Here is a 25,641-nt window from a genome sequence, read left to right as displayed (position 1 = left end):
GTGATCCCCGCACATTACGTTCGTGCACTATGCGCGGGTGATGGGCGGTGCAAAACCAGCTCATTAATGCACGACCGAACTCACCTATCACTTGCACCCCGACGGGCATCCGCGGTTAAGTGCGACACCCACCGTCGTCAATACGCTGGCGCCAGGTCAATACAGCCGGCCGCGACCACAAAGACCGCGCGCGGGGGCCGGCGGCGGGCCGGCTGAAGTGACGTGGCAGTGCGTAGGGTGTCCCGGCCGGTCACAGGGCCGCCGGCCGCGCCAGGGCGCGTGCCCGGGTAACGATGCGGAGCGCGGGGATGTCGCGGGACGGCTGCGAGACATCGCTGGGGCCCAGCGGATAGCTGGAGGTAGGTTTGTGACAGAGCGGCGTGAGTGAGGGTCTCTGCTAGCACTGCCAGCGCCGGCTCAGGCGGTGTTTTGTTACAACCGCGCGGGTTTTCGCAGCGCGGGCTCTTTTGAGCCCATTCCAGATAGCGGTTTGCTCCGTAAGCAGACCAGAGCAGTGGCGGGTGAATGTGTTGGGCTGCGGGGTTAACTGTTTGTGAGGCTCTTCAAACAGGTGAATTGTTGCTAAATACCGGTTGTCATCGTGCGATTGGACGGCAGATCCTTTATATTGGAGTGCGACGGAGGAAGCTATAAGCCATACCTTCCATGCGAACAGCATAACACAACACGCCTTGTCGCGTTCGTTAGCGAAGGAGCGTAGAGCGTTGCGTGCGGATATTGTCGAAACTGTCTGCGCGCTAAATCGCAATGTTGTGGACGTCGAGCAAAAACTGGAGCTCAGCATAAACAGGCACCACGCTGCCAAATAACCGGTGCAGTATACACGTACTTATTGCCGGCTTCCGGGGGCAGTGCCATCGGAAGAGGAGATGCGTTCCCTCTATCGCTGGATAGGGAAGGGGCAGTCCCTCTTATCCTTTTTTTTCTTCACACATTCTCAAACATCGATACAGAGCCAGTATGATCCTACCGGATTTCCAAAAAGCCGCTCAGCGATATTCCCCTGTACTGACCGAGCGCATTCAATGCCTTCCATGCCGGGAACTGAAATCCGGATGAGGAGGCAGTTGGATCATCACGTGCCTGCAGCCTATGTATATTGCTGGTTACTGTTTCGTTCTATCCTGTGGGCGAGCCAAAGCTCGCGCCCGACAGAAATAAGGCTCCACTCCAACTCGCCCTCGCTTTGGGCTGGTACGCGTCGCCCGATTCGGCCCCGACGCCGGGCGCCGTCGCGACCGACGGTCCCGCCGCATCGGGCCCGACAGTCTTGGTCCGTCGGCGGAGGCAGCAGCAGGCGGGGAGGGAGCAGTCGGCGGCCGGCCGGCCCGCCACTGAGGTACGCGGTAGGTGGCAGCGGCGGACGCCGGACCGGTGGGAGGGCGTGTGTCCTGAGGCGAGGGAAGGAGTTCTCAGTGTGGTGCGTCAGGTCATGTTTGGTGGGTGGGTTAGGAGACCGACTTAGAGCTGGGATACGACCACTCCAGGGTGGCCGTGAAACGCCCGCATTTGCGTCATCGACCTTTCGTCAGCCTGTCCGCCGTTCGTCTCGGTCTGGATCGTTTATTCATATAAGCAGCTATGTGAATGGCACGTGTTTTATTGTGCGGGAGTCAACCGATGTATTCAGTTGTGCTGCATTAGTGAAAAGCATTGCATGACTTTCAATCTAATTATATGGTGCCAGTATCACTCGATGTGTTGGGCTCATTTCGGAATGTTAGGCATGGGGTGGGTAAGACGTGATTTAAACCAAACATTCCGTAGACTACCCGCTGCCTTCTTCCACTACCCGCTACTGCTACCTGCTACTGCTACTAGCTATCCGCTAGCCGTCTATAGCTAGTCGCCATATCGGTGCATATGGATGCGGAAGATGGCTGACTCCCATAAGTGTTGGGGGACTCGGCACGGACCGAGTAAAACACGTGACGCGGGCAAAACCTTTTTAAAACGAGAGTTGTGATAGAAACCGAAAAAGTTCGACAGCTGCCTGACTTGAATATCTTAGCTTTCTTATAAACCTCTTGGTTCAAGATTACGTGATTTACCGATTGTATTCACTGACCGTCCGTACCTTCACATTCAAGAGAGGAGTCTCGCATCTATTTCCAGGGGCTCAAGCGCCCGATGCTCCTTACTTGGCCTTGGGACTTGCGAATATGCGCAGAGAAAATAAATAGAACCACAATCGATGCGCCTCCAGTAATTCTAGAAAAACTCCGTCACTGATCTCATCTATTTTCGATTTGCACTGCAATTCAAAGATACTTTTGCCGCTCGAGCGAACTGCGTAGAACTGGAAGAACCTGTCGATTTCGCGCGTGCCTAGACTGGTCGCCTGCGTGCTGTCGCAACACCCCCGTGTGTGCCTGGCCTTGAGGTTTGAGCGGCCTCTGCCGAAGGTGGTCGGCCCGCCGGTTGCTGGGATCTTTGTTTACCTGTGTTGTGTCGGAGACGCTCACCACATCTCCCCCATCACTAATGCATTGCTGTCAGGCTCTGATGCGGGCTCTGACTGCTGAATGATTCAGGCTGCAGCTCCCACCCTGGGCTAAACGTGTACAACCGTGCTTGTACGCGCGTACACTCACTCGATTAATGCGAAAGATCAGGTTTGGTTGCCTGCCGTGGCGTGGGAAAGGCATGCGTATGGAATGGTGTTGGCAGAACGCCAGCTGTCATTACCGCTATCGCTGCCATGTTCTGTCCAAGTTGGGATATTTGCATTATTTAGAGGTCTATGACGACGGCTCTCCACCGGAGACCGAGGATCCCACAGCCATTAGACCAGCGGTAGTCGAAGGAGACATCGCGTCTTTGCATAATCACGACGTTTGGTCTCTTATTGTCGCCAGAGAGAGCCATGTAGTGTGTAATGTCGAACAGTCTCTACTAGATATTCACTTAACACGCGGCCCTGGTGGCCTGTTGGATACCCTTGGCTCGAGCTGCGAGGTCAGTTTGACCCTCCTGAGATCTCAGGAACTAAGAGAGCTAGACACACCAAGTTCACAGGGTGTGTTAACCTGCAAGTAAATCCACTTAGGTAGAAGTTTTAGGTTCCTAGGTCATGATATTTGAATCAAATAAGGTCAAACAAGGTCAAATTCTAGGCTGGCCTCCAAAGAGCTCCTAGAACCCAGACACTGCTCTAAGCAAAAGGTCGCATGCTCATTTAAGGTCAATAAAGTTACTTAACAATATGATGCAAGACTGATTTGAGTTTTGCATTATAATATATATATATATATATATATATATATATATATATATATATATATATATATATATATATATATATATATGTAGGCGACAAAGATTGCGCTGGGCAGTATGGTCCAAAACAAAACAAAAAATGTTGACCTGGGTCATTCTAAGTTTGTCACCTATTTTGACCTTAAAGAAGTCCATGGAAGGTGTATAATGCGGTTCCTGTTATTAATAAATGCAAAATGAGCGCCAGAAACTACCTCATACAGCGAGCCCTGGAGTAATAAAACAGGTTGGTTTTGACCTTGGTCTGACTTCCATACCATACCCTAATCCAATTTAATTTGTTGATTCGGTTGTTGCATTGCCTAAGAAACTATCTCAAAGATGCATGGCTTTGTCTAACGCTCCGTTGTTGGATCCAATTGAACGATTCCCTAGAAATTGCCTTCGCTGAAACCATGACCTGACTTTGACCTGCCATAGGTCAGTGACCTTACAAGGTACAGCTAAATGTTTGATGCCAGACGATCCGCTATTCAATTGTTTATAGCTATGCAATCTTTGGCGCGGCTACGCCGCGCCGTTCGGAAACCATTTTGGAAAAAACCTTCGAGGGGTCAATTTGACCCCACCCCAGCGCGTGTTGAGTCCACGCGATGCATCTGGATTTGTTTGTGTAATATGTCATTGTCAGACTAGGAAGATCGCTGTTACATGTAGGACGAAAGTCCATCAAATGGAAGTGCCCACAGTGTCCGTACCGTGTTCAAAGGGGCTGAAACAGGTTTTGAAACCCCGCGGTATCAGCACTGGAGCAAAAGAGGCGTGCTTCGCTTGAAATGTATGTGAACCTAGTCACATGATATTTTTCAAATTGCTTAAAAATGTGCCTCCATTTGCCGTTGGTGTCAGAGGCGCAGCACAGCTGCATGTGGTCATGCTCACACCAACAGACTGTTGCGTGTAGCCATGCTCGTGCCAACAGACCGCTGCGTGTAGTCATGCTCGTGCCAACAGACCGCTGCGTGTAGTCATGCTCGTGCCAACAGACCGCTGCGTGTAGTCATGCTCGTGCCAACAGACTGTTGCGTATAGTCATGCTCGTGCCAACAGACCGCTGCGTGTAGTCGTGCTCGTGCCAACAGACCGCTGCGTGTAGTCATGCTCGTGCCAACAGACCGCTGCGTGTAGTCATGCTCGTGCCAACAGACCGTTACGTGTAGTCATGCTCGTGCCAACAGACCGCTGCGTGTAGTCGTGCTCGTGCCAACGACTGTTGCGTATAGTCGTGCTCATGCCAACAGATCGCTGCGTGTAGTCATGCTCGTGACACCAAACCGCTGCGCGTAGTCATGCTCGTGCCAACAGACCGTTACGTGTAGTCATGCTCGTGCCAACAAACCATCAGACGGTGCATGTATCAAAGACAATACAAACCAGCCACATCTAATTAGGCAATTTGGGGACGGATGGCGAAGTTTGCATTGCAGTGCAAATTGATGTCTTCTTTGGAGGAGCAAGGGGCAACACGTTTGGTATAACGGCTTGCTATATTAATTATGCTGGCCGGTATTAGGTTCATTGCGATACAGTGATTTTAAAATTATATATATATATATATATATATATATATGTGTGTGTGTATATAATATGCATGTATGGGTGCACTATGTAAACTCCATGGAATGCTTACGGAGTTGCTCCATGCTCCATGGATGCTTACGGAGTTCACCGTAAACTTACGGTGAACTCCGTCAGCATCAGGCTGATGACAAATCGCAATAAGTTTAACGGGCCAAATCGAGTGGCGCACAGGTGCCGCTGCACGCCCGGCTGATAGCAGTCATCAATAACTGACAGCCCAGTGCAGCACACCAAATTGCCTCCACCCATGCTAGCCCACGTTTCATTTCACTAACGCGGCACATCAGGATAAAGCCTTGGGGCAATTGAGTCCGTTACATCGCCATTTGGCTTCGACCGCGGCGGCTTAGCTCCGGATAATTGATGCCGCGCATTGTCTGCCTACCCGACACCTCCCTGGGCCCGGGACGTTCGGCAGTAATTTCGATGGTTCGCAATGGTATGAGCGCAATATGCATGCAAATAAAGGAGGCCCATGCACACAGCATATGCTCGTTCCACCATTTGGTCGTTTGGCCCGCCCAGGAAACCACGTGGTATGACGCTGCTCGCGTGGAGCCGTACATCCATGACCGGTGGATTCTGAACACGGCACCTCCGCCCGGAGGATTTCATTGCCGGCGGCAGCCTCAGAAGGCATATGTCGTTCAGCTCAGAACGACCTTCATCTTCGAAGCAACCCTTTCCCTCCTCTGGAGCCTCATGATGTAAACTTCGGATCGAACTATCGAACGGCGATGGATAGTCCTGGCCGACTTCACCCAGAAATCTCTGAGTCCCAATGTGTCGCATTACTGATAACGTCACAGGTCACGCAAAACGCATGACAAGTCACGAAGTCTGGAAACGACCTCAAGCCATCCAACGCTCGTTATATTTGCCGCACCGCTTTGCAGCCGGCACCAAGCAAACGAGCGTGTTTACCCCTCACATTTATAAGATGATGTCAGTGCAGGTCAGGGATCAAGGTCTGCCTAAGACCATTTGAGGTCAAGGTAGATTCACGCAGTCAGACGTGCCTTTTCGATGCACAAGACATATGGAAGTCAGTGGCTGGAAAGTGTCTGTTACATTGACTTGGTCATCACAAGGAATAGCAGCGCATTATTTTAGTACAATGCCTTTATTAGTGGACCTGTGACATCTATGACCTGTCGTGACCTAGTGACCTCTCTGCAGGCGGGATGGGCTGCTGCGGCGCCGCAACTCGCGTGGAGACAATCCAGGGTGGCGGCGGACCGGACACCTTGCCCTGCAAGCAGCGCTCCGTACGCGACGTGCCATGTCTCATCGTGTTCGCCCTCTTCCTGGCGGCTGGGGTCAGTACTCAGCGGCGGTCGGGGTCAGTACTCAGCGGTGGTCGGTGTCAGTACTCAGCGGCGGTCGGGGTCAGTACTCAGCGGTGGTCGGGGTCAGTACTCAGCGGTGGTCGAGGTCGGGGTCAGTGCTCAGCGGCGGTCGTGGTCGGGGTCATACTTAGCGGTGGTCGGGGTCGGTACTCAGCGGTGGTCGGGGTCAGTTCTCAGCGGCGGTCGGGGTCAGTGCTCAAAGGTGGGCGAGGTCAATACTCAGCGGCGGTCGGGGTCAGTACTCAGCGGTGGTTGGGGTCAGTACTCAGCGGTGGTCGGGGTCAGTTCTCAGCTGCGGTCGTGGTCGGGATCAGTACTCAGCGGCGGCCGGGGTCAGTACTCAGCGGTGGTCGGGGTCTGTACTGATCGGTGGTCGGGGTCAGTTCTCAGCTGCGGTCGTGGTCGGAATCAGTACGCAGCGGCGGTCGGGGTCAGTACTCAGCGGTGGTCGGGGTCAGTTCCTCAGCTGCGGTCGTGGTCGGGGTCAGTACTGCAGCGGCGGCCGGGGTCAGTACTCAGCGGTGGTCGGGGTCAGTACTCAGCGGCGGTCGGGGTCAGTACTCAGCGGCGGTCGGGGTCAGTACTCAGCGGTGGTCGGGGTCAGTACTCAGCGACGGTCAGGGTCTGTCCTCAGCGGCGGTCGGGGTCAGCACTCAGCGGCGGTCGGGGTCAGTGCTCAGCGGTGGGCGAGGTCAATACTCAGCGGCGGTCGGGGTCAGTACTCAGCGGTGGTCAGGGTCAGTACTCAGCGGTGGTCGGGGCCTATTCTGACCAGTACATACACGGCACGGGGTGACTGGAGCCGCCTCATCCTCCCTTTCTTCTCTCTGAGGGAAGCAGCGCCGCATGGATGCACGCTGGGAATACCTTAATGGAGTAGGCGCAAACCCGAGCCAGATGCTTCTGTTTTTGCGGAAACAGCTCACGAGTTGATTTCAGCAGCAAGAGAAAAGTATCAAAAAACAGCGGGAACTGGTCACGGCATAGAGTCAAGGCAGGAGAAACACTGCTGAGCTCGTGGCTGCAGGCGGTAAAGGTCCCTAAAGAGTGCACATTGGCAATGTTCTCTGCTGGCGCAGCTGCCAATGTTTCACGTTTATGGCACAGCTTAAAGCGTCTGAGGCGACTGCCTAAATTCCGTGCAGCGTGTACTTTGTGCATTAATTGGCAACATAAGGGCTAATGACACTGAAGGGCGGTGGGACTCGAGACCTTTCTGAGTACCAAAGACGAGTGAGGTTTATTGACATACCACCCCGTCTAGCCATGCTAATCATTCTACAATTGCTGGCCTGCCGCAATGAAGGCATCGTTACCGTGAGCGATTGCCAAACATAAGCCGATGAAGGCAGTTATTTTACAGTTTCAGACCGTGGAATAAATAGGTAGCCAATAATTTGCAGACGTCACCCTAAAGTATCTCAATCAATTTAATCGAATGTGTCAAGCGTTTTCATGTCCGTCAAAAAGGGCGCGTGTTCCTTTATCTTCCACGGCAAATTATGATTGGATACATAGGTGAAGGAACTCTTTAGAACGAGGAGAGCCAAAGTCAATTTCGAAGCCGGTTCTTTCCGCGCGTCACCACAGTGTCAGTGTTCAGTAGTCTCGGAAAGTAGGAATGCCACGACACCCACGGACTCTTCTCGTGTCTGCGCGACGTCTCCCTCCTGCCTGCGGCGTAATTGTGCATCGATACCGAGGAGCTGAAACCCTTTGACAACTCACGTAACATGGAGCAAAGCTCCATTCTCCGAGCTTGACCAAGGCGTGCACACAGTGGCGGCCTCTGGACAGAGCGCGATGCCCATGTTCCTTTACCTACAGTCCGTTGCACAGCGGGTCATCGACTGTCATTCGAACTCCAGCAGTACTGAAATACGTGGAGGGTCACGTTACGTCATTGCGGCCTCCTTCGAAGGGCGTTCAAAGGAAAAGAAGTGTGGCAACTGCAACCGTCCGCCCCCAACGCTCCTGTATGTGGCAGTGGCGGTGTATGTGGGGGCGCCACTGTATGTGGCAGCTGCAACTGTCCGCCCCCAACGCTCCTGTATGTGGCAGTGGCGGTGTATGTGGGGCGCTACTGTATGTGGCGACTGGAACCGTCCACCCAACGCGACTGTATGTGGCAAGGGCGGTGTATGTGGGGGCGCTACTGTATGTGGCCGCCGCAACTGTCCGTCTCCGCCGCGCTGACTGACTCTTGGTGCTCAATGTCTGGTGGTGACATTTGACGCCTTTGTTCGCGGTCGGCAGATTTTGGCGCTGATTGTCGCCTTCAGCCAGGGCAGCGTCCACCGGCTGCTCCACGGCTATGACAACTACGGCAATGTCTGCGGCCAGGATAATGACGACATCCACAGCGTGGCCAACAGCGGCCAGGACTTCACCGGCAAGCCGTCAGTCTGATTCGTTCTCTCTCTCTCTCTCTCTCTCTCTCTCTCTATCTATCTCATCTACCTCTCTCTCTCTTACTCTCTATATCTTCTATCTCTCTATCCTCTCTCTCATCTCTCTATCCTCTCTCTCTCTCTTTTATCTATCTCGCCTGTCTGTTGCCTGTCCACCTGTCTATCTGTCCGTCTGTCTGTCCGTCTGTCTGTCTGTCTGCCTGAATCTCTCTCTCTCTCTCTCTCTCTCTCTCTCTCTCTCTCTCTCTCTCTCTCTCTCTCCCTCTTCCTCAGTCTCTTTTCTGTTGTTCCGCCGTAGCGCTCCTATGCCGATGTAACTCGCATTTGTTTCGTGTCTCTATACGTTGTGCTGCTTTATTTCCCTTCAGTTTCTCTGATTTATGCCGCTGTCATCTCTACATATCAGCGCTTGTGTCCTCAGCATGCGTCAGGACCGAACACGAGTTGCCTAACGTCATCCGCCTCACATGATGTGTTCGTTCTGCAGAATCGTGCTGGTCCACTCCGACATCTCGGACGCTCAGAAAGGACAGGCAGTGCTCGACTTCGGGCTTGACGTGTTCCACCTGATGAACAGAACCTGCGTCAGCGAATGCCCTAGCGAGGGCGGGTAGGTACTCATGCAGAACACAGGCTTTATTGTGTCCGTTAAGTATTTGCACCGCTTTGTCCGTGCCTATAGCAACGCGTTTTGTGTACAAAGCGTGGTAATTAAGCGGAGCTGTATGGACACAAGCTTTTACGGATTGTTGCCCACCTGATATAGCCTGACGATGACATATGAATCATCCTTTTCTTGGCCTCTGCGTGCTTTTCTCCATAGATCGTCCGATTCACCAGCATGCATCTTACCTCATCTACCCCACCAGCCCCACGGTGAAAGCGTGGTGCACTGCCTACCAGTATGCACGGACGACCCAAGCGCCCCCTCCCCCTCCCCTGGTGTCCATGCCGGTGGACGGCTAATCAAACACCAGTAATAAAAGGCCAGTAAAGTACAGCCCCGTAGAGGTAAACAAGAAGGAAGAACCATCGGCCAGCCGCATGAAGGAACAGCTTCATAGTCGGCCGTTAAGTCGGCCAGCGTCCGTCCAGTTGAGCTCTCGTAGCCGAACTCCCTGGACGGTAGCCTGAAGTGCTGCCAGCTGTATGTCTGAGACCCACGACTGATATGCGGCCTTTCAGTCAGGAGAAGGCGTAGCTCCAGAACACGACACATGGGGTGGTGAGCGGTTCAGTTCGTGTAAAGGCGCTTTACACGAGCGTTTACGTAACGTCTGCGCTTTTGTAACGTTGTGAACGGTCATAAGCTGCACCACCGCAACAGTCGTGGGGATTTATACGTGACATGGGTTTACGGGGTGATTCAGTTCGCGCACTTTCGGGTTGTTCAAACCACTTCGGAGTGGTGGGCTATGAAAAATGATATATGTGGTGCAGAAACTTTTGTGTCATTGTAACGCCGCACCCATAAATAGCAAAGAAGAGTCTATTGATGCTGCAACTACGCTAAACCATCCCACAATGATAGCTTCCATTTCTGGTGCCCTGTCTCTTGCTCAGCGACAGTAAATGTCTCCCTGTGTGCCATGTCAATGGGGCTTTACGACGCACTCAGCTGCTGAGGCTGCATGGCGTCGCCTGCCTCTCACCCTGGCAGGAAGTGCGGGCACCGCGGGGAATCGAACCCCGTACTTCTGGTTTCCCAGACGCGCATTGGTTAACGCAGATGCATTAACCACTACACTACCGGCACCCCCGTAAATGTCTCCCTACTCGACATCATCCATTCCCTGCCAAATACACTGATATACACGCTGAGATAATGTCAATGATGGAACAGCTCGGGAGAAGGTCCGTACTCCACAACCTTGCACTAACCTAGTAGAACTAAACAACTGTAACTTAACAGGGAATCGAATTTTCACGCAATGTTTCTTTTTCCAGTTGTAATATGCCCTGTTGTGCGTATGTCCATGGTGCTTCGTAAACTTATGCAATATGATCAACAACACGGTAACTAACAACTTTGCACAATGGGGTCGCTGAATTTACAAAACCGCAGCTTACAGCTGTCAGCCTGCCACCGGTCACGATACCGTGTGGATCTGACATGCAAACGCTTCTTCCGTCTTCATGCCGATGCATCCTCGACCCATGAGGCTGTTCGTAGAGCTCGCTAACGCTCGTCATGCGACGCAGCGAGCTGGTGGTGAACTACTGCTTCTACTCGCCGCCGTCGCCTGGCGGCCCCACCGTCAGCTCGCAAGCGACCATGGAGGCGTCCTCCTTCTTCGACGAGCTCTCGCGCGACCTGGAAAAGGCCTGGCAGGAGCTGCTCGCCATCTGCGCCGTGGCTCTAGGTCAGAGAAGGGCTGCGTGCGGGAGAGTTCGTCCCTGCGCGCGTGAGGGTGTGAGCTCAAGCGTGCGTGTGTGCATGTAAGGGTGTGAGCGTTCATGCATGCACGTGTCTGTTTTATGCGTATGCGCGTGTGCGTGCGTGTGTGTGCGCGGGACGTGCGCGCACGGTCGTGCACACTCGTATGTTGTACGTTGCATGGGCTTCGTGTTTTTCTATCGCTGGGAGAGCCATTGGTGACATGGTGCGCTTCTGTGGGCGTATAATGTTTAACAAGCGATGCGGTCTCAACGATGGCAAAATCCCAAACAGCACGCTCCGAGCGTAGCGGGTCCGGAATCGCATGCCTTCACTCCCACAAGCTGGCATCACAAAGTCCCACTCCCTGCCTCGACCGCGTCGGACACACCCTGTGGAGCAGTGCGGACTTAGCCAGTCCATTCGACTGACGTCGAGCAGTCGTGGCCAGCGGCCGGCAGATCGCTGACGCGAGAAAAATCCGGCCCTGCCCCTGAGACCGAGCCGGCGGCGTGCCTGATGTCTGGGGCGACATGTCTGACCCCTTAGTCTGACCCGGCGACGTGCCTGACCTCTGGAGCTGACCTGACCTGACCTGACCTCTGGTGTCACACCTCTAGGGTGGCGTGTCTGGCCTTTGGAGTGGCGCGTATGACCTCTGAGGCTGACCTGGCAGTGTGTATGACCTCTGAGACGGCGTATCTGACCTTTGGTGCGGCATGCCTGACCTCTGGGGTTGGCGTGTCTAACCTTTGAGGCGTGTCCCTAGGTCTAGCTCTCGTGCTGCTGGCCACTCTGCGCTTCCTGGCCTGGATGATCGTGTACGTCGTCATCGCCGTCATGGTCGTCGGTGCGCTGGCCGGCACCGGCCTCCTCTGGTGAGAGCACAGGGGCGTCACCAGGGTCTGATCCCCGGAAGGTGGGGGTGGCACGCAGCCGATGATCTGCTGACGGAACTGGTGGTCGAGGAGGCGGTGGACTGGTGATTTGAGGTCAAAATACTGAAGCAGTATAATCATGGGCACCATCAGAGGCCGTGCAGAGGCCGCGAATCGAGCGGCCGTTTGTTGGCCGTGCCCCTGGATGAGCGGATAAAGATAATTATGTTCTTTAAAACATGTTATTATCCCCGGAGGCGGATGCGCGGAGGTGAGCTGAATCATGCCGCCCCCCGGGTGGCTATATGCCGCCCCCCACCATGCCGCCCCCCCAGGTGGCTATATGCCGCCCCCCACCATGCCGCCCCCCCCCCCCAGGTGGCTATATGCCGCCCCCCACCATGCCGCCCCCCAGGTGGCTATATACCGCCCCCCACCATGCCGCCCCCCCAGGTGGCTATATGCCGCCCCCCACCATGCCGCCCCCCCCCCAGGTGGCTATATGCCGCCCCCCACCATGCCGCCCCCCAGGTGGCTATATGCCGCCCCCCACCATGCCGCCCCCCCCCCCCAGGTGGCTATATGCCGCCCCCCACCATGCCGCCCCCCCCCCCCCAGGTGGCTATATGCCGCCCCCCACCATGCCGCCCCCCCCCCAGGTGGCTATATGCCGCCCCCCACCATGCCGCCCCCCCCCCAGGTGGCTATATGCCGCCCCCCACCATGCCGCCCCCCAGGTGGCTATATGCCGCCCCCCACCATGCCGCCCCCCAGGTGGCTATATACCGCCCCCCACCATGCCGCCCCCCCCAGGTGGCTATATGCCGCCCCCCACCATGCCGCCCCCCCCCCCCCCAGGTGGCTATATGCCGCCCCCCACCATGCCGCCCCCCATCGGCTATATTGGCATACTATTGGGTTCTGTAGAAAACCCAACCGAGTTTTACCTGCAAAAATATATATAAAAGCAGGCTCGTCAGGGCCAAAGTGAGCGCAGCCAATTTTTCATTTCGTTTTTACTTTTGGATTTGGGCCCTTAACCGCCCTTGGACTTTTTCGGATCCGACCCTGGCTATCCCAAGTGATGATCGCTTGCGAGCCTCAGTGGCGGATCCAGAGGGGCTCACATGGCCATTCTCATCCCCTCACATGGCCATTCTCATCCCAGTGGCGGATCCAGAGGGGCTCACATGGCCATTCTCATCCCCTCACATGGCCATTCTCATCCCAGTGGCGGATCCAGAGGGGCTCACATGGCCATTCTCATCCCCTCACATGGCCATTCTCATCCCCGAAGAAACTTATGGGGTCTGAAGGGGCCCATAACTGACCGCACGGATGCAGTTTTTTAGCCCAAGTGTCACAAAATTGAACGTCTTTGGGCCTCCAGGCGGCCAAGAACAGCTGCATGCAAAAGTGAACGACCCATGAGCAGGCACAAATAATTCTTCGCTGATTGCGCTGTCCATAGGCCTTACGCTATCACTACCCGGCTTGAATCATTGAAACATCCTCAATGAATTCCAGGTATCTATATTTTGAAGCAAAGAAGGCTGCAGACAACGCGCACGAATCGATACGAGAGTTCCGAATGAGAGACGCCAACAGTATGCTGGCCTTCGCTGTGGTGGCAACGATTGCGACGGTAAGTTAGCAAGAGGTGCACAAGGTCAAGAACGGCTAGACCACCTTCACTGTGGTGTTCGCCGTGCCGTTTCTCACAGACAGCCAGGCGCCCAACTTCTCGGCATGCAAGAGCGTGTCATGGAGATAAGACCAGGCGGCTATTAGTGGGTCGAGACAAACATGGTGTTTTTCGGATGTTTCGTTGATCACACGATGATCGGGCGAGGTGAGTGCCGAACGCGGGCACCCGTCACTCGAGCGATGACAACGTCGTGACCACTGATGCCGCGTGCGACGACGCGGGTCAAGTCGCGGAGACCAGGGTGACTTGTGGTCCTGTGGTCCAGAAGCGATGGTGTCGAGTTCTCTGAACTGCGGGTAGACATGACCAACTAAATCAGAGACAGGTCACTCAAGAGGTCGACGTACCGCTCCCGCTGGATGCCGGGTTCGCTTGTCATCAACACAGGTTTAGGTAGGTTTAGGTCCCCAGAAAATGCGTCGGGAAGCCCTTGCCGACGGCAAGCGTGAGTTGGTCACGCAATTTGGCCAGTACAGGTGACACGGGTCCATTTGGAGGCCTGTAGACCACGCTGTCATTTGCCGGCGCTGAGTGCTGTGAAGCCATCCGCACTTCAGACCTGAGCCTGGTGACGGGAAAGTTGTCACAATTGCGACACTTGTCCACGAAGATGACACGAAGTGTCACGGGTGAAGGCGTGTCTCCACAGGTGATGCGCACGCCACCGCCGTGAGTTCCACGGTCTCGTCTGACGGCGCACTAGCCGGGGAAGAGCAGGTATCTGTCGTGAACGACTGCAGTCAGTCAGGTTTCACTCAGGCATAGTGCGTCGACGTCATAACGTCAGCCGGTGTCGGTCATCACGACAAACGCCGCAGCAACTCTAAGTGGCCGGCAGCAACAGATCAAGCAGCTTGCCCTTGGTCACCAGCCTTGACGCACTGGGCGAGGATCAATGGACACGCCACGCCTCGTAAACCGTTTAGTGATGGGTGTTCGTCATGCAACCCGTCGCCGGATACCCCATAGTGCCACTGGCCTTAATACTTTAAATTGACTTTGGTAGCTCCTACCATCTACTGCCTTAAAAACAGTGACGTGCGCTGTTAATGTTTATTATCGCATCACGAGCACGCCCTTGTTTTCACAGCTGTGATACAGCGGACGATCTAGCTCACCCTGAGTGATCTTCGTACGTAAATAGATTAGGGGCGTTCATCCCCATAATTTCGTTCTTCCGCTGCAGCTACTGCTACTGATCCTGCTGGTAGTGATGCGAAAGAGGATCAAGCTGGTGACGGCCCTCTTCAAGGAGGCCGGCAAGGCCGTGCAAGCGATGCCGCTGATGCTGCTACAGCCATTGGTAGTAAGTGTGAAACATTCTCTTGTATGCAGACCGGATCCAAAACCGGAGCCGTGCCGGGTGCTCTGGGGCACCATGACCGGTCATGCATCATCCCGGGCCGGGCGCTCTGTGTCGGCCTGCGCCGCCCCCGGGCCGAGCGCTCCGTGTCGGCCTGCGCCGCCCCCGGGCCGAGCCAGTCGGCTCCCGAACAATGGGCGCATGGCACGGGCCGCCGGGCTGGGGGAGGGGGTCCTACCACACACCTGCTTCCGGCGTGTTTGTGGTCGGGAACAGCACGAGACGCCGGCACGTCTTGACACCGTGAGCCGGCCGGGACGCGCCTGTATTGTGCTAATTTATGACGTGTTTTCCCAAGTCGAAAAGACACGCAGGTGGTGGATTTGAGACTAATGATGACAAAGGTCGAGGTTATGTAGTCTTAGCGGCGGTGCAGGACATCCTGCCACGCGGAAAATAATATTACTATATGCAGTTTCCCATACCTAGTTCACATTATCATCATACACTTGTTTGTCTCGAACTGCAAATGACCTGCTCGGGTGATGGCCTATTTCGTCTACCACGACAACAGCTGTTACAGAATTGTGCCGAAACCTGTACTCAAGCCTATTTTTTAAATGTGTGCGCAACTTCGGGGTGCCAATACTTCCGTAGATAAATCCACAAACAGAGCCACAGTCCCAGAAGTGGCTGCAACTGCTGACTAACTTCCCGGTTGCGCGATACCTGCATTGCCCATGTCCTCCCTCATGTTTCTGCTCGGCCCACTCAACGTCTGACGCTCGTCCCCTACGCCCCGATCTGCGTCTGCTGCAGACGTTTGTAGTGATGGCGATCACCGTCTGCGTCTGGGCGGCGACGGCCCTGGTCATCGAGTCCATGGGGACGCCGGTGCCCGGCCTGCACTCGGGCTTCGTCCAGTACAGGAAAACCGGCGCTGGGCTCGTGAGTCTACCCGCGCAGGGCGGCTACATCGCGCGCCGGCTGCATGGAGCAAGCGCGTGGATGACATGCGAGTACGCTTTGTGGTGGACCTAGTATGACGGTAGAAATTACTTATCGATCTACCGCGTTAGCCCTGTCAGACTTAACCACGGTCGAGTGGCTTCCCGCACCCAGGCGTTTCCGCTTGGCCGTCTTGGCAACAAGCATGTGTTTGCTTGTCAGTTAATCGGTGTGCCTTTGTTTTTCAGTTCTTCCGCTGGTACAACATGTTTGCCCTGTTCTGGGTGAGTCAGTTTATCATCGCGTGCCAGGATATGGTGGTCGGCGGCGCCGTCAGTAAATGGTTCTTCACAAGGTGAGGACAACCTCTCAGAACAAATTGTGTGCGAAAGTAAATTGTCACATTGAGAATGTTTTGTGAATGGATTTTCACCTCAGATTGCGGTACATCGCATTAAATGGAACTCTGTTAACAGTTAAGTGATTTGTCAATGCAATGCCTAAACAAATTGATGTCTGCTAGAAATGTCGCGTCCGTTTAGACGGCAGAATGTTGGTGGGCATTAGATCCCCATGACGTTCAAATGATAGCTGTCCGTCGGTACTTTTTATAGCATTGGTACGTTGGTTGACATGTGTTATCGCGAGCACTGAAAGCCAGCAGAGCGTCTATGCCAAACATCAGGCTGTAACGTCACTCACCACCTGTGGGTTTGCTTTTTTCGACGAAAAGTGCTACATTTCAGAGACAAGTCGCAACTCGGCAATCCAGTTTTGCTGGCGACCAAGAATCTAGTTCTTTACCACCTGGGCTCTGTTGCCTTGGGCTCGTTCATCATCGCCGTCGTCAAGATGATCCGCTACATTTTGAAGAAAATACAGGCGCAGATGGGCAACAACCCGGTAGCGAAGATAGTCTGCTGTTGCTGTCAATGCTGTCTCTACTGTTTTACCAAGTTCCTGCAGTTTCTCAACCGCAATGCCTACGTCGAGATAAGTGAGTGATCTTCTTCGTGTGGCGGCTATATAGACAATAGGCACTCCCCGCAGTTGGCTACTGGGTGATACGATGACCTAAAACCTCAGCGTCTTGCTGAAGGCCCCGCGGCACTGTGCTGGATCAACCTTCTCATTTCCGCGAGTTCTTGACTCTAGTTGACCATCCGTTGTGTGCCAGCTTCCTTCACCAGGCCTGGTGTGCCTACCGTACAGGGGCGGAACTTTTTTTGGGGGGGGGGGAAAGGGCATGCCCCCAATGTCGAGCTGGCCCCCAATGTTTGACTGGGTCCCCTTATATTGGGCTGGCCACCCTTTGTTTGGCTGGGTCTTAACAATGTGGAACCTCGCTCCCCAGCACCACATCAAAACTTTTAATTAAAGATAATTTGTAGTGGCTCACGATTTGGTAGTAGAGAAAAACGTTTATAAAACACAATACACAATATTTTACCTAAAACGAAACCCGCAAAAGGCTGCATGTTGTGAGCCTCTAAACCAACAGTGAATGTTTCTGCGTCATTGGGGCTTCACGACGCTTCTGAGATTGTGTGACGACGCTTACCTCCTGCCCTGGCGGAAAAGGCGGGCACCGTGGGGAATCGAACTCCGTAGTGAATAGTCAAACACAAAAGCAATAACCTGCACACATTGTGTAACTAGTAATGCCACTCGAGTGACATGTCGTGACGCGAATATTAAAATGTTAGTGGTGGTAGCAGAGAGCAGCGAAACTATTGAAATTCGTGGATTATGAACGAGACATTCTTGTTTGAAGTAAAACATGCAACCAGCTCACTGGAATATATAAATGTTTTGTGTCGTTGACACGGAAATATTCAATTCTTGTGCTGTTTTGAGTCTCCTGAAGGGGTACGACAGTTTCCTTTATTCTTATTGAGAGTTGTGACACGAGCGATGCATAAACAATATACGTGCTTACAAGGATATTAGGTTTATTGCGCCCCCGGCACGTAAAATTGTCTTACATTAGAACTATAAGATAGTTGTAGTACACAAAACGTAATAGTAGTGTACAAATATATATATATATATATATATATATATATACATATGTATATATGTATTGTAATAAGCATTATATACAATACGCAGTGTGTATGGCGTACGTCTTTCACCATCGTGTACGTATTTTCATATTGTTTTTGCAAATACAGCACCACGGACTAATGACGCGATTGTGTAATCCCGATTGCTCGTCATGCTGTAACTGCCAGTTCCGTTCAGAAAATCTATCTCGAAATCGCACAGGTGTATTTTCCTAGTCAGGAGCTGAGGGGCCCTTTTTTCCCAGCACGGGTACCTAGCAACTGCTATTCTGGCGATACGGGGACAGGAATGCCCTGGTCAATCCGGGGGGGGGGGGGGGCTCAGACGTACGCATTATGCACTGGTCCCATCCCAGACCAGGCAGGCGCTCTGACCTGGGCATCTGACACAGGATCGACGCAAGGACATCTCGCTAACGTAAAAAGGTCCCTTACCGGCACAAGGAGCCACAGCCTAACTGGCACCGAGACACCAATGCAGCTTATCCGCCCCTGCCTCCTGTTTAAAGTGCGCAAGCCCTCGTTCTGTACCCCAGCTGGCTGACACAGTTCGCTGTCTCATTGTGAGTGAAAACCGTTACATCAAAATTTATCATGCCTCTTGTCATTGCCAAGAGGATCCCGACTAATTTGTGACCAACGCAAGAACCATTTTGACATCCGAGGTCTCGCTCCCGTCCCCACTCGGCAAGTGTGCCCATGGCCCACTTTGGACTTATTACCCATACGGGAACCCCTTGTTGGGCACTGTGAGATCCTGATCAGCACGAGGAGCCGACCAATGCACGATCTTCTGGATCAACATTTGCAGGCCCGGCCTTGCCTCGACTTAGAAAAGAGGTCACGGGCCAGGACTGGCGCGGGACCGAGTGTTCCGTGTTGCCTACTGACTGAGGTCTCTTCATCCCAGCCTGCCTTTCAGACCTTTTGATCGGGCGCTTGGTCGTCTTTCAGACCATTTGATCGGACGCTTGGTCGTCTTTCAGACCCTTTGATCGGACGCTTGATCGTCTTTCAGACCTTTTGATCGGACGCTTGGTCGTCTTTCAGACCTTTTGATCGGACGCTTGGTCGTCTTTCAGACCCTTTGATTGGACGCTTAGTCGTCTTTCAGAACTTTTGATCGGACGCTTGGTCGTCTTTCAGACCCTTTGATCGGACGCTTAGTCGTCTTTCAGAACTTTTGATCGGACGCTTGGTCATCTCTCAGACTCTTTGATCGGACGCTTGGTCGTCTTTCAGACCCTTTGATCGGACGCTTGATCGTCTTTCAGACCTTTTGATCGGACGCCTGGTCGTCTTTCAGACCTTTTGATCGGACGCTTGGTCGTCTTTCAGACCCTTTGATCGGACGCTTAGTCGTTCGTCTTTCAGACCCTTTGATCGGACGCTTGGTCGTCTTTTCATCGGGGCTTAAAGGCCTCCTCGGGGTCATCGATACCTTAATACTTATGAAAGGCCACGCGTGCCTGTCCCAACAATAGTGGTGCCCTTGGTTCCTCGTGAAAAGAAAAAATGGGTCACTTTTTGCTACCTTCTGGAATTTGACGCTGCGTGAAATTAAAGCTCTTGTAGGCGTTCGTGATGCCTCGCCAAAGTCTTCGAAATGCATGTCTTGATGCCCGAAATGAAGGCATTGGGTATACCCCAAACTAAAAGTTTTGATGACCCATCGCCGGATAGGCCGATCCCGAGTTACGCCTATAGGGAGGTGCAAAGATTGTGGCGCCCCTGAAATTTGTTGTCTCTTGAAAACGAATGTCGTAGGACCCAGTTTGCTGCCCCTGGAGTTGGGTGGGGCTTTAATAATGTTCATGATGCTCAGAGATGAAGGTTTTGTGACGCCTTTTTGCGGAGGAGCTCATTGCAGAATTTGGTCAGGATAGAAAGCAAAGAAATCGTGGTGTCCCTTTAAATGAAGGTTTTAGGGCCTTTTCAATGTCCCGTTTGGACTTGTTGCATAAAGTTAATAAATGTTTTGTTGTCGCGAAATAGGGGTTTTGGTATCCTGTCACCAAATGGGCCAATCCAGGATTTCGTCAATCAAGTGCCACGGTATTGCAATTTCCCCTGGAATTTGTCGTCTATGTGATCTAAAGGTTTTGGGACCCTTTGAGGCATCCCTGGAGTTAGGCATCTCTGAAAGATACAGGTTATGACTGCCCAAAATGTGAAAAAAATGGTGCCACTTCGCCAAACATCGAAAAACGAGTCGATCAAGAATTTCGCCACATTGAAACGCACAAAAATTATCTTGAAATAAAGGTCAAGGTGCCCCGAAATGAACGTTCTGGTGCACCTCGCCTAAGGGACCGTTCCAGGCTCTGGTTTGGGGTGGGAGGCACAACATTGTTGTGGCTTGATATTGAGGGCTTGCGGTACTTCGGGTTGCTCTCTTGCGTTGGACGCCTCTGGACAATGAAGGCTATAGTGCGGAGAAATTAGTTTTAGTGCTCCATTGCCGAATGGGTCGATCCAGGATTTTGTCCATATGGATTGTAGTGCCCTGGAATTCGGTGACTCCCGAAAATGAAAATTTGGAACCCTTTGCGGTGTCTCTAAAACTTGGTGCCTTCTAGAAATAAAAGCTACGTGATTTGAAAACAAAGATTTTGGCATTCATTTACCCCAATATTTTGATGCCACGAGGGGCCACCAAAGCTTCATGAGCGGTTCCAGAAAGTGGGTAGCATGGCCCATGTTTTCTCCCACCCACCCTCAGCGTACACCCTTGTCCGTAGTATTCAATTATAAGCAGAATGAGACCATCAAATTTATACAGTCCAGGAGCATTGCCACCACGTCCTTCAACGCAGTATCTTCTTTAACCCCAGTGGCTGGTGCTTCCGGGGGAAGCCCAGCAGTCACTTCAAGTCACTGCCTTCCTTCAGCCTCCTGGAGCGGCCCCGAATCGGCACCATTTGTGGGCACGAGAGATGTCCGCTATTATAGAAAGGTGCTGTGGCCAGATGGCGGCTGGTTCTTCTCCAACAAATGATCTGTCTTTGCACGAAAAGCAAGTGCAAAATCGGTATACTATGAAGAAACATTGCTAAATGACAAATGTTCATCTGCTGCCTTTGCTCATAATCAAAAGATGAACTCTTGAGGATGAGCACATCTCGAAATATTGAGCACTGTCAAAATACTCCTGATAAAATGGACTTTGCTAATCCAACGTAAGAACTTTGAGCTCATAATGTCGACAAACCAGGAGATAAAGGACCTCCTTTCTTTTGTCAAGTCCAACTTATGACCGCAGAGTAAAGTGGACAAAATTCGTAAAGGTATGGTCCCCGGGTGTAGAGTGGACAAGGTTCATGGGCTTAGCTCCCGCTCCTCCCCCCCCCCCCCCCCCCTCCAATGAAAAATACAAAGATCCAACCCTGCAACCATGTTTCAGTTTTTCATCAGGCCCGGTGTCGCGGATACTTACACTACAACCGGCCATCCGTCTTTAAGCACTCCGTATCTTAACGTAACGTTGAGCTGACTAAGCGCGCCCACTGTCGGCAGCCATCCACGGCTACAACTTCTGCAAGGCGGCGCAGCAGGCGTTCGGCATCCTAGCCCGCAACGCGCTTCGAGTGGCAGCCATCAACAGCATCGGCTCCTTCGTGCTGTTCCTGGGCAAGCTGTCCGTCACCGTCTCCACCGTCTTCATCGGCATCGAGATCATGAAGGTGCGGCCGCATGAAGTGACAGCAATGAGGCTGCGTGATGCAGGCACCGTCACCAGAAGTCAGCGATCGTTGCTGTTATTTGGTCGCAGAGCGCAGTGTCGTTGAGGACATTCTCTGGATTCTCGGAACATGTCGTCGCTTGCGACAGGTCTGTGCATCGTACGCGGCGAGTCAAGGAGTCATTTTACTTTCAGGGTCGACCCGACGTCAAGCATAGCTATATCCTCATCGCAATAGGAGGCCTGTTTGCTTACATGATATCGTACGTCTTCATATCTATATATGAGGTAAGGAAGACAAGACCGATGAGGCCTTCCGTTTTCACAGGCACTTGTCCATCTATTACACTTGTCTTTTTGTCATCCTCACCTAACCTGCATGACATATCCGTCCGCATTATACCATGCATACACGTGCGCGGAGTTGCCATACAGTCTAGGTTTAATTTTCGCACAGGCTCATACCGTCACGAATGACTGGAGCGCGCAGGCCACCCAGCGGGTTGGCTGCAGAAAGTGAACCGTTTCCGGAATATTCGCCTTTAGCCCAGGCGTAAATTGGCAGGCAGTTGCCCTTTCATCGGGAGTCGCATACCCGGGCTACCCAGCCCAGCCGGGGACGCCGTTACGCATGCTCGGATGCCCGAGCGGGATCCCAGCCGGGGAGGCTATTACGCATGCTGGGGATGCCCGAGCGGGATCCCAGCCGGGCAAGCCGTTATGCATGCTCGGATGCCCGAGCGGGATGCCAGTCGGGGAGGCCATTACGCATGCTGGGGACTTCAGACTTGTTAAACTGGTACAAACACAAGTGCACTTACAAACTGGCATTGACCTGAAATGAAAGACGTGAGTTACACACCTCTGCCATCCAGCATGTTGCGCGACACACCGCAGCACATTGAGCAACACGTTACCTAGAACCACCGCCGATGTTTTAATCCGCTCGGATCATTCAGTGTGCTGCGGTTAACCTTGGAAAGGGGTAACATAGGCCAGGCGTGGGCTGACCGGGACTGATCGAGTTTGAGCGGTGCTGAGCGTGGTTAATCGGAGCCGCGCAGCGACGCCCGCCTGCGCGGCCCCCTGAATTGTCCACTGCGCCGCATGGCACTGGGACGCCGTCTCCGTTACAGATGGCTATAGACGCGCTCTTCATCTGCTTCTGCGAAGACTGCGACATCAACGATGGAGTCGAGAGGCCGTACTATATGAGCAAGGGGCTTATGGTACGTGCTTGAAAGTCGGGCGGCTCGCTTTTGCCATCGACAGATGGCCTGGGAAACGCAGGGTGTTGACAACGCTGGACAACGCCACGTGGTGTTGACTATCTACATCGTTAGAGAACGCCTTTTAGCAACCAAGCTGAGTGCCGCACAAACATTCCCACTAGTTAATTCGCACGACGTCTCCAGACCTGAAAATGTTCACAGTGCTGGCAGGCAAATAACCTCTTATTATGTGCAAACAGGTGTCGCAAACTCACTCTAATTTGAAGCTCGTTTTTCATCAACAACCATCGGGCACATCGATCCGCGCCGACGTTCCTCACCAACAAAACAGCTCTCTTATCCGAAAATAGCCTAAATGTTCTTCAGCAGCCTGCTACGTGAAGCAACGACTCACGCAGCCACTATTCCCGCGCGCAGGAGTTCGTGGAGAACAGCAAAACCGCGTTGGCGGCGCTCAAGTACAAGCCCGAACCCAACAACAACCAGCCTCCGCTGTTCGTGAAGAGTCCCGGCGCCCCGGGCTCCGACTCCTGAAGGGATTCCCGAGACTCGGAGACTCGGGACACTCCCGTGGCGTGGGATCATCGCAGCCGGCCGGTCGGCGGCAGCGACCGGGGGATGGACTGAAGCTGGCGCGGAGCCGTTGGAGCCCTTCCGTGATAGCGACCTAGGTGCCTTTCCTGTGTGCCTTCTGCGGTTCAGTCGGAGCGCTTAGTTATGCATTTTAGCCCTGTGTTAATTGCAAGGCCGGGCTGGTGAAACACGGTTCCCTTGCGTCATAGCAATGCACACAGGCTGGCGTCGAGATCGCAGGCGTGGATCTCGGATCTCACGGAAGCCGTTGGTATCTGGATCTGGCCCCGGGCCGTGAAGAGCGCTCACGGCATCGAGACACCTGTCTGTATGTATGCACATCTGTCTTCGCCGTTCCGATATCACTGTCACTGATTTGTTCGCGCACCTGGCACAGCCAAGTAAGCTGGTTTGAATAGTGTCATGCGCTATCGGGCATGCACTATATGGGCGTGCCTTGCTGTTGATGCCCAGTGCCCCTGGAGCTCACAGCTCCCCCAGTGTTAGCCGCGACCCGCGGTCGTTCGCGTCGGCGGATATATCGAGCACGTCGGCACACGCAGTCAACAAAAACCCTACGTCCCACGATATTTCGTAGCTGAAGCTTCCTCGTTATTCTGTTTAAATGGAACACGCTGAATTGGAACAGAAGGCAAAAACACCACTTCAGCGCTGCCGCTACTTTAAGCAGTCGTCACAGTTGTCCATTACAGTCGAACATGGCCGATGCATACACACATAGTGGGCCCCTTTATATATATATATATATATATATATATATATATATATATATACGTAAGCATGCACATGTTGGTATTGATATCGAATGATGTCCTTTATCTCCGAAATTATAAAATCTGAGAGCGTCGTGGTTCGGAGTCATTATTATATTACAATTTGATACGACGTACTATTCCATATACTAATAGGCAATACAGCTCAATGCAATGCTGGTGTTGGTTATCAACAGATTTAAAAGTTTGGTATTTGTCAAAATTCGGACCTTTTGTTTATTCGGACAACGCTCAAAGAGAATTGCCATCAACTTAACTTTTTCTATCAACGCACGCAAATTCTTTTAGTAATGTGCGTAGAGCTGGACAAAGTATCGTAAAACACGTTCCACGTGTCATGCTCGCAGGCATATCACAGGATTACTCAAACACGTAACCCACTATCATCCTATACTACAAATTTCATTACGACATTCGTTGCCGCAATCAGCGATCTTAACATACCCAAAGCCTTCACTGGTGCTTGTGGCATCCCAAGTGGAATGTTCAGTGGAAACGTCTGGCCCAAAATGCTGCTTACTCTGTGGTGGAGCTAAGACTTGGTCTGAAACCTGTTCAAACTTTAAGCCATGTCAAGTCTCTGCTATTTCAAGAACACATGTACTGGGTATGTGTGAATGAAATGACATTCCTGCAGTTCATCACAGACGCCGAGATCAGGGAACTGTTGGGCAGGGACTCGTTTTATGAAACCACATCTTTGTTAACAAGATATTATTCAAGCCAAGAAAATAGACGATGTTTTCAGTGTAATGTCGGTATTGCGTTGTGTTGTATTTACTCCAAAGAGCAATAAATTAGTGTTTATCCGAGTGTTAAATATCGAAGCTTTCCCAGAAGATATGAAGGACTTTTTGGCCATCATCCGTTGCACAACACCATCTGGTTAGTATCGGGAGGTGGCGCACCAGCCCGATGGCGGTACAGGCGACATGGGATGCAGACAGCGCGAATAACCAAGGTAATTGACACGTCCTGAAATAGCGGGCGGTATCTCCAGGCTCGGTCCCTGTGCGCAGAAAGGGTGAACCTTGGCGAACGGAGGGATTTGTCTGTGGCTTTCAGTATGAACGATGCCATGCCACTTCCAGTTTACTAGTGTGATGGGTTCCAATTACGCGCTGTGTCCTTACCACGACAGCAGAAGGGCCAGTACTGTTTTAATCGTTAAGCTAATAGGTTGTCGGAAATCACTCGGCACTTTTTCGTCGGAGACAAACCTCTTGCTCGAATGGATTTCTGGCATCAGCGCCCACTCTAAGCAGCACTTGTGTGGATCCTGACCCAAAACATTCTTACCCGGATTCACACTCAACCTCATCGCGTGGTAGTGACACCGGCGGCTCGTCGGTCCGCTTTCTTCAGTCATGACCCCGTCTCCTTGGGAGCGTGGTGCGACCTTGGGCCCAAGCTGCTGCCAGACGGCGGCGCTGGCGGGG

General features: G+C 52.8%; 1 protein-coding gene across 1 annotated transcript; it reads left to right on the top strand.

Annotated features, from left to right (window-relative positions):
- Nucleotides 1-218: 218 nt before the first annotated feature.
- LOC119099503 (choline transporter-like protein 1) lies at nucleotides 219-24,152 on the top strand. Its single transcript, XM_037222658.1, has 15 exons — nucleotides 219-359; nucleotides 6,061-6,200; nucleotides 8,487-8,629; nucleotides 9,129-9,251; nucleotides 10,844-11,004; nucleotides 11,788-11,896; nucleotides 13,424-13,541; nucleotides 14,791-14,910; nucleotides 15,727-15,855; nucleotides 16,104-16,210; nucleotides 16,602-16,852; nucleotides 21,438-21,604; nucleotides 21,799-21,891; nucleotides 22,740-22,832; nucleotides 23,253-24,152. Exons 2-15 carry the CDS (start codon nucleotides 6,066-6,068, stop codon nucleotides 23,367-23,369), a joined length of 1,866 nt encoding a protein of 621 aa, XP_037078553.1. The 5' UTR covers nucleotides 219-359; nucleotides 6,061-6,065; the 3' UTR covers nucleotides 23,370-24,152.
- The last annotated feature ends 1,489 nt before the right edge of the window (nucleotides 24,153-25,641 follow it).

Source organism: Pollicipes pollicipes, unplaced genomic scaffold (genome assembly GCF_011947565.3).
Source record: "Pollicipes pollicipes isolate AB1234 unplaced genomic scaffold, Ppol_2.1 Scaffold_4740;HRSCAF=5597_pilon_pilon_pilon, whole genome shotgun sequence".
Classification (NCBI taxonomy): domain Eukaryota; kingdom Metazoa; phylum Arthropoda; class Thecostraca; order Pollicipedomorpha; family Pollicipedidae; genus Pollicipes; species Pollicipes pollicipes.
The sequence above is the reverse complement of the archived record's forward strand: the minus strand, read 5'-3'. Positions and strand labels throughout refer to the sequence as shown.

Coding starts and splice junctions, on each gene's coding strand:
- LOC119099503 (XM_037222658.1), top strand. CDS start 6,066: ATGGGCTGCTGCGGCGCCGCAACTCGCGTGGAGACAATCCAGGGTGGC. Junction 15,856..16,103: donor GGAAAACCGGCGCTGGGCTC/GTGAGTCTACCC, acceptor TTTGTTTTTCAG/TTCTTCCGCTGGTACAACAT. Junction 22,833..23,252: donor ATATGAGCAAGGGGCTTATG/GTACGTGCTTGA, acceptor TCCCGCGCGCAG/GAGTTCGTGGAGAACAGCAA.